At 50.1% G+C, this 16825-nt stretch overlaps 1 protein-coding gene across 2 annotated transcripts in view; it reads left to right on the plus strand.

Annotated features, from left to right (window-relative positions):
- LOC138522052 (antigen peptide transporter 2-like) overlaps window positions 1-16825 on the plus strand; it is a 296928-nt gene that overhangs the window by 137093 nt on the left and 143010 nt on the right. For both annotated transcript variants that reach the window (XM_069635282.1, XM_069635283.1), the window contains 2 exons: window positions 12242-12424; window positions 13601-13774. In XM_069635282.1, the coding sequence (XP_069491383.1) occupies window positions 12242-12424; window positions 13601-13774 (357 nt within the window). The remainder of the gene's footprint in view (window positions 1-12241; window positions 12425-13600; window positions 13775-16825) is intronic.

The following is a 16825-nucleotide window of genomic DNA, read 5'->3' on the forward strand; positions in this document are numbered from 1 at the left end:
CCTCATCACTTGACTGAGGGAGGCCTTCAACAAATAATAGACCTGGCGCCCACCGTCAACATTTCCATAATTCTTTCTCAATTAGATTACAAAACATTATATTTACATACTGTAAAAAAGCATAAAACACTACAATTCACGCCATAAAACCTAAATAACAAATATTCCAAAGTGTACACCAATTACACAATAATACAAACAACCACATTGCACATCATTTTGTCCAGTATCTTCATAAACTGGTTAACACTTGCGTGTATTTACTACACACAATTCGCATTATGAGGTTTTTTAAGCCCAAAAAGCTTAAAACCTTGTCCCATAAAAGCAACCCAGTAAATCTGTATTGCTCTTTGTCTCAGGAGGATAGCTCAGGGGCAATGCACTAGTCTTGCAAGCAAGATGATGCAGAGCAACACAGGTTAGATTGCCGGGTCTGCGCTTAGAAACCTCTGGGTATTAAGCGCGTTATAAATAACCAATTACAATGTACAATTACAATGCATAGTCTTAGTACCTGGTAGGAAGGTAACCCAGGTGGACTGGGTCTGGAAAGCTGGGAAGTAAGAGAAGCACCATACCTCTTCTTCCCCACCATTCTTAGTGAGGAAGAGTGCCAGGTCAACCAACAAAGGTCTGGGATCCACAGATAAAGCTGCAGAAGAAACCGGGGGGAGGTAGTAATCCCCTATGGTGTTGTGGAACACTTGGAAGGAGTCATCCCATCTGGCTGTGTTGGACATTAAAAAACACAGAAAACGAGGAGAAGGGAAATACCCCACCTGGCCCATTTTCAAGAAACTGTTAAAACCCTCTGTCCAGAAGAAGAGGATCATTCTTCTGGACCAAACAGAAACTTTATCCTTGTTGTTTTCAAGTGGTGGGGAAAGAAGTAGAAGTTGACACGATGGTGGACACTTACTATTTTGGACCTTCTGACATGTGTTCATTATGATGGTTTGCTGTTTCGGAGAGTGGAATTGGGCCTTCTTCCCTTTCTTCCCACATCTCTCAACATATCCAGGATGTCTCGAGGTTCCCGTCCATAGAGTAATTCGAATGGGAAGAATCCTGTAGAAGCCTGGGGGTTCTTCCTAACAGCAAATAAATCCCAAGGTGCCATCTGATCCCAATTCCTGCCATCTTGTTCCACTTAGTTCTGCAACATGGTCATCAGGGTCTTATTATACCTTTCTACAAGGCCATACGTCGGTGGGTGATATACTGAAGTTCTTAACATGGTAATATGTAGCAGTTGTTTCACTTCCTCCATGAGTTTACTCATGAATGTTGGGATCTGATCCATTCAGATTTGTTTGGAAAAACCTACTCGTGAAAAGAAGGGGTGTAGGTTTTTCAGGATCTGCTGGGTGGTGTTCGCTCTAAGGGGAAAGGCTTCTGGATTTCGGGTGGCATAATCTGCTATTGCAAGTATATACTTGTTCCCTAACTTTGATTTTTCCAGGCGGCCTACAATGTCCATGCCAATTCTAGAAAATGGGAGAATTCAATGATTCGGAGTGGCTTTAAGGGTACTGTTGGTGGCATATGCGTGCTGGTCTTTCGGCAGATTGCACAGGACTGTACAAAGGTCTTAATGTCTGCATGAATTCTTGGCCAGTAAAATTTGTTAAAGATTTGTGCCTGAGTTTGTATCTACCCTAAATGACCTCCCTTCAGATGGGATTGAGCTATTTCCAAGATGACTTGCTTATGACTTTTAGGGAGGACTAACTGTGTTTTTTATATGCACTCTGAAGTAGTGTCTCCCCGGTACATTAATCCATGACATAAAAAGCAAAAGGATCTTCCTCTCTTACGGTCCTCTTGTTCAGCCAACAGTGGGCCGTTCCTTTGGGCAAAGGTTAGGTCGGGAAGAGTTTCCATTTCTTCTTCCCTGACCCTTCTGGGTTCAGGTTTTTGAGGGGTGTCTGGTGTATCATCAGCCTCCTCAAAACCTTGGGTACCACGATCTGTTACTTCTTTCCCAGCCTCTTCCTATACCCTAGGGAACACTGCTCTTTCGAGCACCCTCTGTACAGTTGTATCCCCTTGACTGATCTGGGAGGGGTCCTTTCCATGATTCTGTAAGAACACTCTGATATCACCCCTGAAGTCTGGATCTATAACCCCTGCTAACACATCAATTCCAAACCTCCATGCTAACCCTGACATGGGAGCCCATCTAATGTAGGTATTTGGGGGTGGAATTAAAATCAGATCAGTGGGTATTAGTCTTATATCCCCTGAGGGAATGATTTCTTCCCCACTGCTGCAGATATGAAACCCAAAAGAGCCTTGTGTGGCTACTGAGGGTTATGACACTTTGGGAGTTAACTTCTCAAATATTTGGGTTCCTCAACTTGTATCGGCTGAGTTGCATCCCACCCTCTGACACCATTTGTGAAGGCATCACGAGTCAGACACAGACAACAGGTTAAAGTTTGGTCTATAAACTTTTATTAACTAAAAATGCAGGTTGGCAAAAAGGCCTAACTTGCCCTATGCTAAGGTGGGATTTCTTTACCTAAAGAAAACTGAAGATGGATGGGGAAGATTACCCCCTCCTTCCCCTCCTATAAAATACATGACCTGAAGACACCAGCCCTGTTCCATCAGAACAATGGTGAGGTTGAAGTGGGTGAGAACATTGGGTGCAACACAATCGAACAACTTGCTGCAATGAGAGCGGGAATGGCAGTGCTAATGGACCACTACTGGGCTTTGTGGATTGAAGGTGTGAGAAGCTGCCACCCGAATGGGGAGGAGTTTGCTTGCTGGTACACATCAATATGCCCTCGTTGGTCGTACCCAAGAAAGATGTCAAGCCCAATGAATTCCCAAAAATTAACAACAATAAGAGAAGGAAGAGGTCGGTCAAGGTGACACCAACAGCCCAGGCGGAGAAGACGGAGAAACAGGAAGGATAGAGCAGAGTGAAAAGAGGGGGAAATTACTTCTCGGAGGCATCAGAAATGGCACTGGACGAGATTCCAGCTGAGCACAGGCTGTTCAGCAGGTCACAGATGTTCTTTGCATCAATAATACCAGGACTACAGACATACACAAACGCCAAGTGGTTTCAGATCACTCGTTGGGCGCTGATGGTACCAATTAACTCTACAGTGAATGGGTTCAATGCCATAAAGGAAGAGCTCCGAGCAATACGGTTGATACGGTAGATACGTTCTGGATCTCCTTACGGCTATGGAAGGAGGAGTTTGCGCAAAGATAGGGAGTTCCTGCTGTACATTTATCCCAGCTAATGACAAAGATAACAGAACTCTCTCAGAGGCAGTAGCCTAGCTGGCACAGATGCATGGCAAAATGGAAGATGAAGCATGAGGAACAGAGAAGGACAAGAGCTGGCTAGCGTATATATGGTCATGGATTTCATCATGGCTGTCAGACGAACCGAAGGTGATAGCAGGAGCTCCCGTGCTGGGAGTAGCATCTATGTGTGGTATGAAAATCTGCATGGCAAGGTGCAAGAAAACAGCAGAAGAGGCTATCGGAATGCAGATCCTGATGGATGTGAACATAGGAGGGACAAAGGATGAAATTGTTGCCGAACGAGACAAGCTTAGATCAAAGATTGCACAGTGTAAACTATTTCCAACAGGATCCATGAAACTGGATAATCCACATGGTCCAAAGTACTATGAGGGGAAGTGGGTTTGGAGCAACCGCAAAGGAGTATGCTGTTACATGCACTGGTCATTCGACGACCACACAAACTATTATGGACACCTTGGAGGAATAACGAAGATATGGCAGCCCAGAGCAAAAGGACTGTCATATAAGGATGTGGTTGACAGGTCGAACAGAGGGGGGACTGAAGTGGGATGGGGAAGTTTACCCCCTCCTCTCCTTACTATAAAATACATGACACAGAAGAAGGGCAGGAAACATGGCAATCGCCCATACTATTTCGGACCGATTCCCAGTGCTACTAGACAAGTATGTTGAGAGGTACACCCTCAGCCAGCCCTACAGCCAGGTGTGGTACAAATCTATCCCAGAGTTGACAAGGAGCCCCAGGCTGCAATTAAAGACACCTCCATTTACCGTATCGATTAAAATGCCAAATAAGCCATGTAGCTGATGCTGATAGACACCATGACTTCTCCAGCATGGGGTCTGGCATGGATTCACATGCTCATGAATACTCCCTGTCGTCAGGTACGTTTCTGATCTGTCTTTCTTAGTAGTAACCAATCACTGGTCTCTGGGTCATACTGCCCCCAGCCAATGACTGCCCTCTCCCTAAGCCCCGCCCCTGGCAGCCATCCTCAGATTTTTTTCATGCTATAGCTCTCGAGCTTTTACTGTGTTTTGCGTTTTGCGTTTTTTCAAGGAGTTTTATCTAATTTTTTCGGTCAATCGAGCATCAAGCTCCACCGTTTCTACTTCCGATCAACGGGGACCCGTTTCGGAATTTTCTACGCCCCTCAAGGGCGAAGTTTTCGTCGAGTTACGCTTTTTGGAGGATTCCAGAAGATCTGAGGCCTACCTCGTGGACATGGCCCAGGACAAGGGAAGCTCGACACCCGGATCCAAGCTGTTCAGGAACTGCCCTGGATGCGGATTACAGAATGTTTTCAAGGAGGATGAGCATTTGAGATGTCTCTACTGCCTTCACGAAGACAAGACGCACATGGAAAAGGACTGTGCGTTTTGCAAGAACCTGTCAGAACGGACAATGAGGGATCGTCGGACCCGCCTCGTCAGCTGGCTGGAGAAGCGCCCAGCAGGTGAGAAGAAGAAGAAGTCCGAGTGGTCATCTAAGTCCTGTGAGGGCGCCCCGGCGACGGGGGCCCAACAGAAGGCAAAGCACCGCGAGTCCGCGGGCACCGGGAGCGGCGAACGGTCAGGCTCCTTGGCTGCCAGGCAGTGCGCACTTTCACCGACGCCATCAACCACGAGCCAACACTCTGGCTCGGGAAAGAGAAAATCCGAGAACCCGGCTAAGCTTCTGGAGATGCCCCGGTCGATCTCGAAGGGATCAGCACAGGGGGAGCGAGGTGGTGACCCCTCCCCCAAGGTGAAGGCCTCAAGACCGCCCAAGGTGGTGAAGGCCTTGATTCACCTGGTGAAGACCTCTATTGAGGGAGTCGCGGCAGCCCTGGCAAAGCCTGTGGAGGCTAACCCAGTGGAGGCGACCTCGGGGCCCAGAGTTTCCCTGCCGCCACGGAGGGAATCCTCTTTTCAGCCCATCGATAAGACCCCTGTGAAGACCCCGGTGGAAAAAGAGGTGGGGTGGCCGTCACAGACACGGATACAGCCTCTGAGGAGGAGCTGGTTGAAGTCGTGAAGGGCCTCAACAAGAGGTTCGAGGAGGTCGGGTCCCATGGGGGGAACCCCGAGGAGGCGGATGAAGAGAGCGACGGTGGCGCCGACACGACTCACGTGGAGGAGGAGCAACCATTGCGCCCGTCGCAGCTGGTGCCCGAGCCTCAGGACAACTCAGTGGCCATTTCAATGGCAATCCAAACCTTATGCACAGAGATAAGGACGAGATTGCCTCTCACCCCAATGGACGACCCAACAGAATCGGGCCCGTCGGGAAGCCCTTCGAACAAGCGGAGGAGAGTTCATCTCCCCAGCCTTTCCAGACCTTGCGGCCCGCTCAGCCTTCATCTCCTTCCCCTGGTCCTAGGGATGACACGGGAACGGATACGGCCACGATGGGGATGAATGATGACGGTGGTGACGACAGGATGGGCCTTCCATCGCCACTCCCTCGGGCCTCCCATCCCGATGAAATTGGCTCCTTCCACGCCATGATTGCCAGGGCATCCAAGCTTTTTCAGCTCTGCCCTGAGGAACAGAAGAAGGAAGGTTTCCTCTAACAGCGGCGCAAGGCCAAGAGGAAGACGGTCTTCGCGGTACCATTGATTGACGACATCTGGGAGGAGGGACTTGCTCTCCTGAAGAACCCGTCCACGACGCCTGCCAAGAGGGACCGGTACGAGAAGAAGTACCGGGTCCCCGATTCCACCCCTTTTTGCCTTAGGGCAATGCCAACCCCGGATTCGGTCATCTCGGCGGCAGCCAAGAAGAAGGCGGGGGGCGTCATCCTCAACTTCGACCTCCCCACCTTACGACGAGGGGAAGAAGCTGGACGCCATGGGACGACGAGTCATCTCGGCTGCGGCGACGACAATTAAGGCGGCCAACGCCTTAGAGATTGTGGCCCGCTACGACAGGGAGCTGTGGTACAAGATCGATCCCCTGCTGGTCTTCCTGCCGGACGGCATGAGGTTGGAGGCCCTGGAGATCCTACAGGAAGGTGAGGTGGTGTCGGACCACGCCATAACGGTGGCCACGGATATCGCTGACACCGGATTCTGCCAGTTGGGAATCGGTGTTTGCCTTCGATGGCGGGGATGGCTCAAGGCAACTGATTTCCGCCAGGACGTGCAAACCCGAGTGTTGGACATGCCCTTTGACGGGAACAACCTGTTTGGGAAAACAGTGGATGAGTCACTTCAGGCCATCAAGACCGACACAGAGACGGCTCAGGCCTTGGGAGTGTTGCAGCAACGACGACCGCCCTTTCAGAACGCCGGAGGCAGACAGGGTGCCTCCAAGGGATCCGGCGGCAGCTCCTCGACGTACCACCAGGCGGCCCGCTCCTCATCGCAGGAGGTCTACAGAGGACGCAGCAAGTCAGGAGGACCTCGTCGTCGTCACCAAGGTGGCCAAGGTGGCAAGGCCGCCTCCAAGCAGGACTGAACCGGCCGTAGCGTCGGGCCCCCACCTGAGCACCCCGGTGGGAGGCCGGCTGGCGAAGTTAGTCAGCGTGTGGGAGTCCATCTCCACCGACCGTTGGGTGCTGGATGCCCTGGCCCACGGGCACGCTCTCAAATTTCTAAAGAAGTGACTCCGCATTCCTCCCGTGGCCAGGAAGGAAAATCACGTCCCTCAACTGCTGTTAGAAGTAAGGGCGATGCTCAAGAAAGATGCTATCGAGCTCGTCCCGAAGAGGCTCCGGGGCTCCGGAGTATACTCAAGGTACTTCCTTGTCAGAAAGAAGACAGGCGGTTGGCGCCCCATCCTGGACCTGCAGCGGTTAAACAAGTACATCAAGGCGCAAAAGTTCAGGATGGTCACCCTCCAGCACGTGCTGGGACAGCTGGAGGAGGGCGACTTCCTATCGTCGCAGAACTTGGAGCATGCTTACTTCCACATCTCCATTCTAAAAGGACACCGAAAGTTTCTCAGATTCGTAGTCCAGGGGCGGCACTACCAATTCAAGGCCCTGCCATTCGGGCTGATGTCGGCTCCCAGGGTGTTTACCAAGTGCCTTGCACCAGTGGCGGCACGGGTGCGCTTGCGGGGGATCCACGTCTACCCCTACCGGGACGATTGGCTCATCCGTCAAGAGAACTCGCCGTCGAACACACAGCGGAGACCGTCCAACTTCTCACGGACCTGGGATTCACCATCAACTACTCGAAATCCTACCTGGTCCCGTCGCAGGTCGCACTGTTTCTGAGAGCCAAGCACAATACAGTGACGCGATTGGCCTCGCCATCGGAGGAAAGGACGAAGGCTATCTTGGGCAAGGTGCAGCGCCTGCTGGCCACGGATTACAGTTACCCCCCAACTCTTTATAAGTAAGTAAAACACTTGATTTATTTTCTAGGCAGAAGTCCCAATCCCTTCAAAGTCCTTCCCTTAGAGCATGAGTGTTCTCAGTGCCAGAAGGGGGGTCACTAGGACTAGTGACCAACAGGCAGTGTTAGAATAAGTTCTTTAGTAGCAAAAGTCAGAGTTTCTTAGGAAAACTGGCAAACAAGTGAGTACTTTACTTCTAGGGTTAGAAGAAGGTCCAGGGGCTTCACAGAAGACACCCCAGCAGGATTCTAGCAGTGGGACTGGGTGTACTAGACAAGGGACTTCCCAATCACAGAAAACACCCCAGGACTACACAGAAATCCCAACAGGCTTGAGGTAAATATATACCCAAGCCAACACAGTACCTCAGCAATGAAGAAGAGATTGCAGCAGGAGAACTTCAGGGTCTGCAGCCAAATACCCGGTCAGTGGATTCCTTGTCCTGGAGACTGAACACAAGACCTCAGAAGAGACTTTGCAGCAGGGATCGAGGAAGAAGGCTCTAGGCAAGATTTCTCTCGCGGCTTAATGCGGTTCTGCAGGTTTGGCGCCTTTTCAAGGAGCACAGAAGAAGACAGAAAATCACAATTGAATTCTCGTCGTTTAAAAGGTCCAGCACTCTTGTGAGGGGACTTTTCAGACTCGATTCGTGTCTCTGGAGATACACCAGGAAGCCCGAGAAGTTTCAGCGAGATTCAGAATTCAGAAGACCGTGCACCGCACTGTGGCTGGAGGTCCCAGGGTATTGGGGTATTGTAAGAACGCAAGGTCACAGCAACCCGTGGGATGGCTCAAAATGCAGGTCTTCTTGAGTCTAGTGGGTCTCACTAGGCTCTGGGTTCAGGAGACCCCAGGTCAATCGAAAGGAAGGGCTGCAGCAGGCTCCAGTTACACAGCAGGCTCTCCGGTCGCTGGAAATCATTCCCACCGCTTTTCCTTCGTCATCCTCTTTGGTTTTCTGTTCCAGTGGCCGACATGACTTCAGCTTCCAGGTTTCCAGTATTTATCAGGAACTGCAACACAACCTCTGCATTCTCTCCCCGCATTTTACAAGAAAGGGGCCTTTGGCTGTCCAATCAGGACAGCCAACCCCCACTGGGATTTGGCCAGTTGAAGGAAGGCCTAAGACAAAGGAAGGGCAAGTTTTGGACTCCTCCCCCACTTCCTGTGCTTACAGACTGACTGGAGCCTGGGCGGGGTGTCCAGGGGACTCCTGCCAAAGACAAAACTCAAACAAAGGAATTTCCCACCCTGGATGTCAGTGGAAGGAACGAGAAATGACAAGAATCACTAAAATGGCAGAAAAAGAAGACGGGCCATTTTGGTAAAATGAGCACCCATAGGTGCCTTTTCTGCAGCTGTGATCACAGCCCGCAGTAAAGGTGCACCAAATTAGTGAAAGGTATCACTGCCACCAGCCATTAAAGGTAAGCTTGTCACTGTAACAGAATTGTTACAGTTTTAATGTGAAAGGGGATACATTCTATCTACCCAGCACTCCACATAAGGTGGGGTGTGCTGATATCACAGAATAAAATGTAAAAGGGATCCAAAGATCCTTTCTACCCTTGGGAACTGTAGTTCACTCAAGGTTAGCACAAGAAAGTTAAATGGGGAGCCCCTAGGGCAACCCAGAAACAACAGGCACTTATTGCCAATAAGTTGTTAGACATGATAACTTTAAAAAGACACTATGGAGAGTCTTAAAAATGACATCCATAAAAAGAATTAAAGATGAGGTGAGTGTGGAAAAAGGTTCCCACTCACTGAGGTATTAATGAAAAATATCCCACTAGAAAAGCAATAAGTTCTGGAGTTGAACCAGGAAAGGAAGATTTACCAGCTCTATGGAAATCTTACCTAACAATTCACATGGGAACCCTCCCTCCTACCCCTCTGCGGCTCTTCACTTGGTCATACTGCCTCTTTACCTGCTACCAAATCTGCAGATGGCTGCCAGGGGCGGGGCTTAGGGAGAGGGCATTCATTGGCTGGGGGCAGTATGACCCAGAGACCAGTGATTGGTTACTACTAAGAAAGACAGATCAGAAACGAAACTGATACTGATTTTTTCTTTACCGAGGATTCCCGGCCTGACGACGGGGAATATTCATGAGCATGTGAATCCATGCCGGACCCATGCTGGAGAACAGTTACGGGTAAGTAACTTGTTCCTTAGCAGCGTTAGACATGAAGCACATGTCCCACCCGCACTTTGGGACACAAACACGCACTCAAATACACGAAGAACACGAGTGTACAGTTCTATAGTTCGAGGACAGATACATATACATACTGTCATTGATTTTATTATTTTGCCATTAGCTAGACGCAGCAACGCAGAAACCACAAGAAGCAAGAAATCCTGAACAGAGCTTGCAGATGCTTGCACGTGAATAACCTTATGGAACCTGACAGAACCGAATGTGACTAACCTATGGAGAATATAGAATGGTATAAACACTTTAGAAGCCGCATTATGGCTTAGGAAAACTACAGCAGGCCTCTCAACGAGGATCGAGCTGAGCTGAATTCAGGCTGAACAGAGAGCAAACATGTGAGACAGGACCCGCTGCCAAGGCCACAAGATACGGATGGCATTCCATTCCCTGAATGACAGTAACACCAGCTGCAATAAATGCAAAGAATTCCTCATAATTCAGAGCTGCACAGCTCCAAATCATGGTCTCAGAACACGTGACCCGGCCGACGCAGACAATGGACAGCAACCAGTGCAGGAAAGGGAGGCGGTCTCACTCCGCCAGACAGAGGACCGCAACAAAGATGTTACAATGTGAGACAAGTGTTGCACAGTGGTACACACAAGTTACAATGCAGACACATAGTCCTTCTTATTACCTTGAAAAGGTACACCAAGAGCTGAGAACCTTTGCGGATTCCAGGCCTGGGGATGTCAGCTCTAGCCAATCACAGATTAGTATTCTAGGGGTGGGTAGCAACGGGCAAGACCCTCACACTGCAACATTGTTATAGATAGTGACTCGGGGATGGGTCTGAGTGGGGGAGGTTCTGAGGTCGCTAACCAGTGGTCGAAGTGGTCGGGAGCGGTCGGGAGCGGGCCTCCTCTACTTCTTTTAATTAAGTTTTACCGTTCCTATACTTTTATTTTAAAAAGAAACCGTTCCGGAATGGTTTAGTTTTAAAATAAAAGTGTAGGAAGAGCTTGGAACTTGCACTTTCAGTGCACTGCACAGGACGTGTCCTTAAAGAGCAGACACATGTGTTTTGGGGTTTTTATTGTGCATGGGAGGGGGTGCGGCAATGGGATCTGTGGGGAGCAGTGCAGGCCTGTAGGGAACATAGTTCCACTACTTATTTTCGTACACTTCGACCACTGTCGCTAACAGTTCAGAGATTGGGGACATAGTGAGGGAGGGTCTGGAATCTGAGTGGGGGAGGTTCTGACATCCCTAACAATTCAGAGATTGGGGACATAGTGAGGGAGGGTCTGGAATCTGAGTGGGGGAGGTTCTGACATCGCTAACAATTCAGAGATTGGGGACATAGTGAGGGAGGGTCTGGAATCTGAGTGGGGGAGGTTCTGACATCGCTAACAATTCAGAGATTGGGGACATAGTGAGGGAGGGTCTGGAATCTGAGTGGGGGAGGTTCTGACGTCGCTAACAATTCATAGATTGGGGACATAGTGTGGGAGGGTCTGGAATCTGAGTGGGGGAGGTTTGTGACATCGCTAACAATTCAGAGATTGGGGACATAGTGAGGGAGGGTCTGGAATCTGAGTGGGGGAGGTTCTGACATCGCTAACAATTCAGAGATTGGGGACATAGTGAGGGAGGGTCTGGAATCTGAGTGGGGGAGGTTCTGAGGTCCCTCTCGGCCAGTAGAAAGGAGTCTGTCAGGACGGATGCTCTGTAGGAGCCACGACAGAGGTGCTGCATTAGTCTGACATGTAACAGTGATAGGAACAGTCTGTGTGTGGGGAGTTTCCTTCCGTAGCCCCGGAGTGTGCACCGAGAAAGCCTGCTCTCAGGTCTTAAGTTCTTGCAACCATAAAGGTCCAGCCTTTCAAGTAAGTGTGTGCGCTCTGGTGTCACGTTTGCTCCTTGACACGGGCATCTTCTCTGCTAGGGACGTCATGAACTTGTCATCGCTGGCTTGTTGGTGATGCAGCAGGTCTTGGTAGCATTTTGGGGCACCTCTTGAGACTGTGCATTGCCGAGATCACACATTATATATGTTCTCTTCCATCACCGCCTCTTCCTGCAGCCATTCCACCAGCCAAGTATCACACACTCTCAGGATGAGCTGGATCTCAAACCTGCACCCCTCCCCGCCCACCATGGCTTGGGGTGCAATCAAAATGAGCCATGGCTTGATTTGGATCCTGCTCGAGGGAGCAAGAGGCCTTTGAGGGATTCCTGCTCCTACTGATGAACTCAGCAGAGTTGGCTCTGAGGGAGATTTGGGAGGTTGTGGACTCGGGTGCTTTCCTCATGATCCTGGGAATTGCCCTTCAAAGAGGAATGTTCACTTGTGATGTCCATGGGCCCCTCTGTGAATTATCAACCCCTGACTGGGAAGTGGAAAGCAGTCTTTCTTCCACATAACTAACTGGTTCCGCTCCTGATTCCTGCAGACCATGGTGCACATGTACAGCCAGATGATCCTCTCGGTGGGAGCGGCCGAGAAGGTGTTCCACTACATGGACCGCATCCCAGAGGTCTCCACCGATGGCCGCTTGAAGCCGGACACCCTGCAGGGCCACGTCCAGTTCAAGAATGTGACATTTTCTTACCCAACCCGGGAGAACGTGCTGCAGGTGAGTGAGCGTGGAATGTGCATGACCCCCTTGTTAGTCTCCACTTCTGCATGAAGTTGTGTTTTAAACAAGGGCCCGCTTGGTGCAAGTGGTGCCCGGTTACCCTGTGTTGTACTGTCTGTGGAATTGCCTGATGAAATCCCCTGGATGTCTGGGATTTGCTTCACAATGCTCTGTGGAGTTGCATGGTGTATTCACTTTGATGACTTTGTTTTGCTAGACAATATTCAATGGAATTGCCTGTTGAATTCCCTCTGATGCCTTGGCTTTGTTTCTCGATGTTCCATGGAATTGCATGGTGAATAACTTGAGTTGTCTTGGCTTTGTCTCTCGATATTCACAGTGAATTCCTTGGGAGGCCTTGATTTTGTCTGTGTCCCATGGAATTGCATGGTGAATATCCTATGTTGCCTTTGGTTTGGCTCTCAATGTCTCATGGCATTGTATAGTAAATTTCCTGCAATGCCTTTGGGTTTGTCTCCCGATGTTGCATTGAATAGCATTGTGTATTCTTTGGTATGGAATTGCAAGGTGAATTCCCTACAACACCTTGGTTTCGTTGCATGATGTTCCATGGAATTGCATAGTAACTTGTCTGGAATGCCTTGGTCTTGTCTCCCACTGTTCCATGCCTTTGCAGGGTAAACGTCATGCAATGCCTTTGGGGGTATCTCTTGATGGTTGGATACCATTGTGAATTCCCTGTGGTGCCTTGGGTTTAGTGCACAGTGTTCACCTTGGTTTCGTTGCATGATGTTCCATGGAATTGCATAGTAACTTGTCTGGAATGCCTTGGTCTTGTCTCCCACTGTTCCATGCCTTTGTAGGGTAAACGTCATGCAATGCCTTTGGGGGTATCTCTTGATGGTTGGATACCATTGTGAATTCCCTGTGGTGCCTTGGGTTTAGTGCACCGTGTTCACCTTGGTTTCGTTGCATGATGTTCCATGGAATTGCATAGTAAATTGGAATGTCTGGTGGTGTTAAATGTTTCATAACTGGCATGGTGAATCCCTGCGAAGACACTTCCATCAATGCTCTGAAGCGCATGTATCGCATTACAAATCACAAATAAAAAAATGTATCTGTGATTATTATTTTTCTGCACACTCACATCATTTTGGTGGGGGGCCATCCTTGATGTGATTTGTTTGACTCTGTGTGTGCCCCCACTAGAATGTCTCTTTTGAGCTGAAGACTGGGAAGGTCACGGCCCTTGTGGGTCCCTCAGGAGGAGGGAAGACCACATGCGTGTCTCTTCTGCAGCGGTTCTACAAGCATCAAGATGGAGAGATCCTGTTGGACGGATGCCCGATTCACCAATACGAACACAAATACCTGCACTCCAAGGTAAAGCATTGGCCTTGTGCCAGGGCCTAACTCTTTAAAATCTGCAAGGAGCTGGCCAGTCCATCTGCAGTTCCCACCTCTCCTGTTCCCTCCCAGGCCCTCTGCACAACTCTGGCTTCTCACTTCACCACTAAAACTCAGGACATCCTGCCTCTCTCTCCTCTGCCTCTCCTGCTCCCTCTCTCGGCCCCCCTCTGGCCGTCTCTCTCTCTCCTCCTTTCTCCTCTTTCTCTCCGATAACACCAGGCAATGTTTCTAGACAAGTCCAATCTATGAAAGTATTGTGCAAACAGGTGCTTCCCAGTTCCTCCAGAACCATTAAGGACCACATTGACACCCTTGCTCTAACCTTGGCCTATTTCTGCAATCTTTCTTTCGCTGCTGGATCCTTCCCCTCTCTCCTGGAGCAATCTCTTGTGCACCCCGTTCTTAAAAAGTCCTCTGACGATCCTACCTGTCCGGAAATCTATCTCCCGATCTCTATCACTCCTTTCCTGGGCAAACTCATAGAAAGGCTGGCCATCTCCCAGTTTACTCCGCACACTTAATCTATTGATTGTTTCCATGACCATCCATATGGCGTCAGAGCAGCCAGAGGCATGGAAACTGCTCTCCTGAACAACTGTGATGATCTGCTCACTATCCTTGATTCTAGCCTTCCTTCTTTCCTCATCCTCCTTGGCCTTTACTCTGCCTTTGACATAGTCAATCATGCCATCCTGATCAAACGACTCTGTGTGAGCGTGGGCATCACAGATCAGGCTCTGGATTGGTTGACCTCCTTCCTCCTGGACCGACCCGACCCTCCTGTGTCCAACTTGGGTCCTTTCTCATCACCACCTCTCTCTCCACATGTGGTGTTCCCCAGGGCTCTATCCTCTCACCCTGGCTCTTCAATGTCTACTTGGCCCCTTTAGCCCACATGATCTCTACCTTCTGCACTAACTTTCAGTGTTTTGCTGATGACACTCAGCTTTTTTTTCAGGCTCCCCTCAGCCTCCTCTTCTCTCTCACTCATTCCTGACTGTCTTTCCGCGATTCAGGATTGGTACGCAACCAATGATCTCTGCCTTAATGCCAGTAAGACAGAGATCCTTCTCATTGGGACCTCTGCTCCCGCTTTCCCTCTGACACTCTGGCAGACCTCTTCCTTTGCCTTCTTTTGATACCAAAAACCTTATAATCTTTGAATCCACTCTCTCCTTCTCCTCTTACGTCACAGACCTTGCCAAGAAGGCCACTACCAGCTGCACCTCCTCAGAGGTATTCTTCCTTTTTTCAATTTTTCACTTTCCCCCAGAAGCTCACTGTCTCCAGAGCTCTGGTTCTCTCTAGGCTGGACTACTGCTACCGCCTCTTTCTCAATCTGCCGTTCCTCTACTCTCCGCCCTCTACAACTAATCCAGAACAGGACTGTGATACTTGTCCTTGGCCTCAAGCCCAGGGACCCTATCTCTCCAGGCCTGAAATATCTCCACTGGCTCCCCATGGCTGCAAGGATCAAGTTCAAGACCCTCTGCATCGTCCACAAGGCTTTCTGGGGCTGGGGCCGGCACTACATCCAACTCTCTCTTCCAAAAGCCTTCCTTCTCAAGCCCTTAGCTATCTCAAACTCTGAGGGTCAGACACTTCCGAAGACAGAGTGTGGGGGCAAGGGGTGTAGATCTCTCTCCTCTGCTGGTGCCTCCCTCTCAAATGGCGTCCCTGCCCCTCTCAAACTTGAGCCGGACAACCTGAAGTTCCGGAAGCAGCTCAAGAACTTCCTTCTCTCCTCTGCTTTCTCTCTCTCTTCCCCTGCTGACATAACTGTCTCCTGCGCCAACTGTTTGCTTGGCTACCGTCAGAGTCTCACTGGGTACAATGACCAGTCTCTCCTGCACTGCCTATGGGCCACTGTGCACTTAGGGGCTGTTACTGTTACCCACAGTCCCCTTCCTCCTCGCACTGACCCAGAGCCGGGCTGCCCTGGCTGCACTTACTCAGAGCAATGCTGCCCTGATTGCACTTCGCTTCCCTCTTCCTGGCACTTCACTCCTCTCCCTTCCCCCTGCACTATACATAGTCGCACTTGCATGATCTGAATGTCACGCCTAGAAACACGTGTGTACAGACGGGTTATAAATTACTTATCATATCATCTCTTGGTGTAGAGGCCCTTTGAACAAGTTGCTGTTGTACTATTTACTGCTGTGAAACCACTCTTCCTTGACTTCCTACAAGAAATCGCTCCTTGCTCACACTACGGCTCGGCAGCCGGATACGTGTCTAAGTGTGCGGACCCGCTGATACCTTATTGTAAGTCTGCAGCTTCTACCAAACACATATTTAACTCACTGGCTTGGCATCACCTCGTGCCACCACACCCCTGCCCCTCTGACATGTCCACACTCATCAGTTCCAGAGGTAGCATTCTGCCTGTATCGTCACTCCTGACTAGCAGAGGTAGCATGCTGCCTGTATCCTCACTCCTGACTAGCAGAGGCAGCATGCTGCCTGTATCCTCACTCCTGACTAGCAGAGGTAGCCTGTTGCCTTAATCCTCCCTCCTAACTAGCAGAGGTAGCCTGCTGCCTGTATCCTCACTCCTGACTAGCAGATGTAGCATGCTGCCTGTATCCTCTCTCCTGAGCAGCAGAGGTAGCATGCTGCCTGTATCCTCTCTCCTGAGCAGCAGAGGTAGCATGCTGCCTGTATCCTCTCCTGACCAGCAGAGGTAGCATGCTGCCTGTATCTTCACTCCTGGACAGCAGAGGCAGCATGCTGTCTGTATCCTCACTCCTGACTAGCAGAGTCAGTATTCTGCCTGTATACTCACTCCTGACCAGCAGAGGTAGCATGCTGCCTGCATCCTCACTCCTGACTAGCAGAGGTAGCCTGCTGCCTGTATCCTCACTCCTGACTAGCAGAGGTAGCATGCTGTCTGTATCCTCACTCCTGACTAGCAGAGGCAACATGCTGCCTGTATCCTCACTCCTGACTAGCAGAGGTAGCTTGCTGCCTGTATCCTCACTCCTGACCAGCAGAGTCTGCATTCTACCTGCGTCCTCTCTC

This window comes from Ambystoma mexicanum, chromosome 13 (genome assembly GCF_040938575.1).
Source record: "Ambystoma mexicanum isolate Mex_15411 chromosome 13, UKY_AmexF1_1, whole genome shotgun sequence".
Lineage (NCBI taxonomy): Eukaryota > Metazoa > Chordata > Amphibia > Caudata > Ambystomatidae > Ambystoma > Ambystoma mexicanum.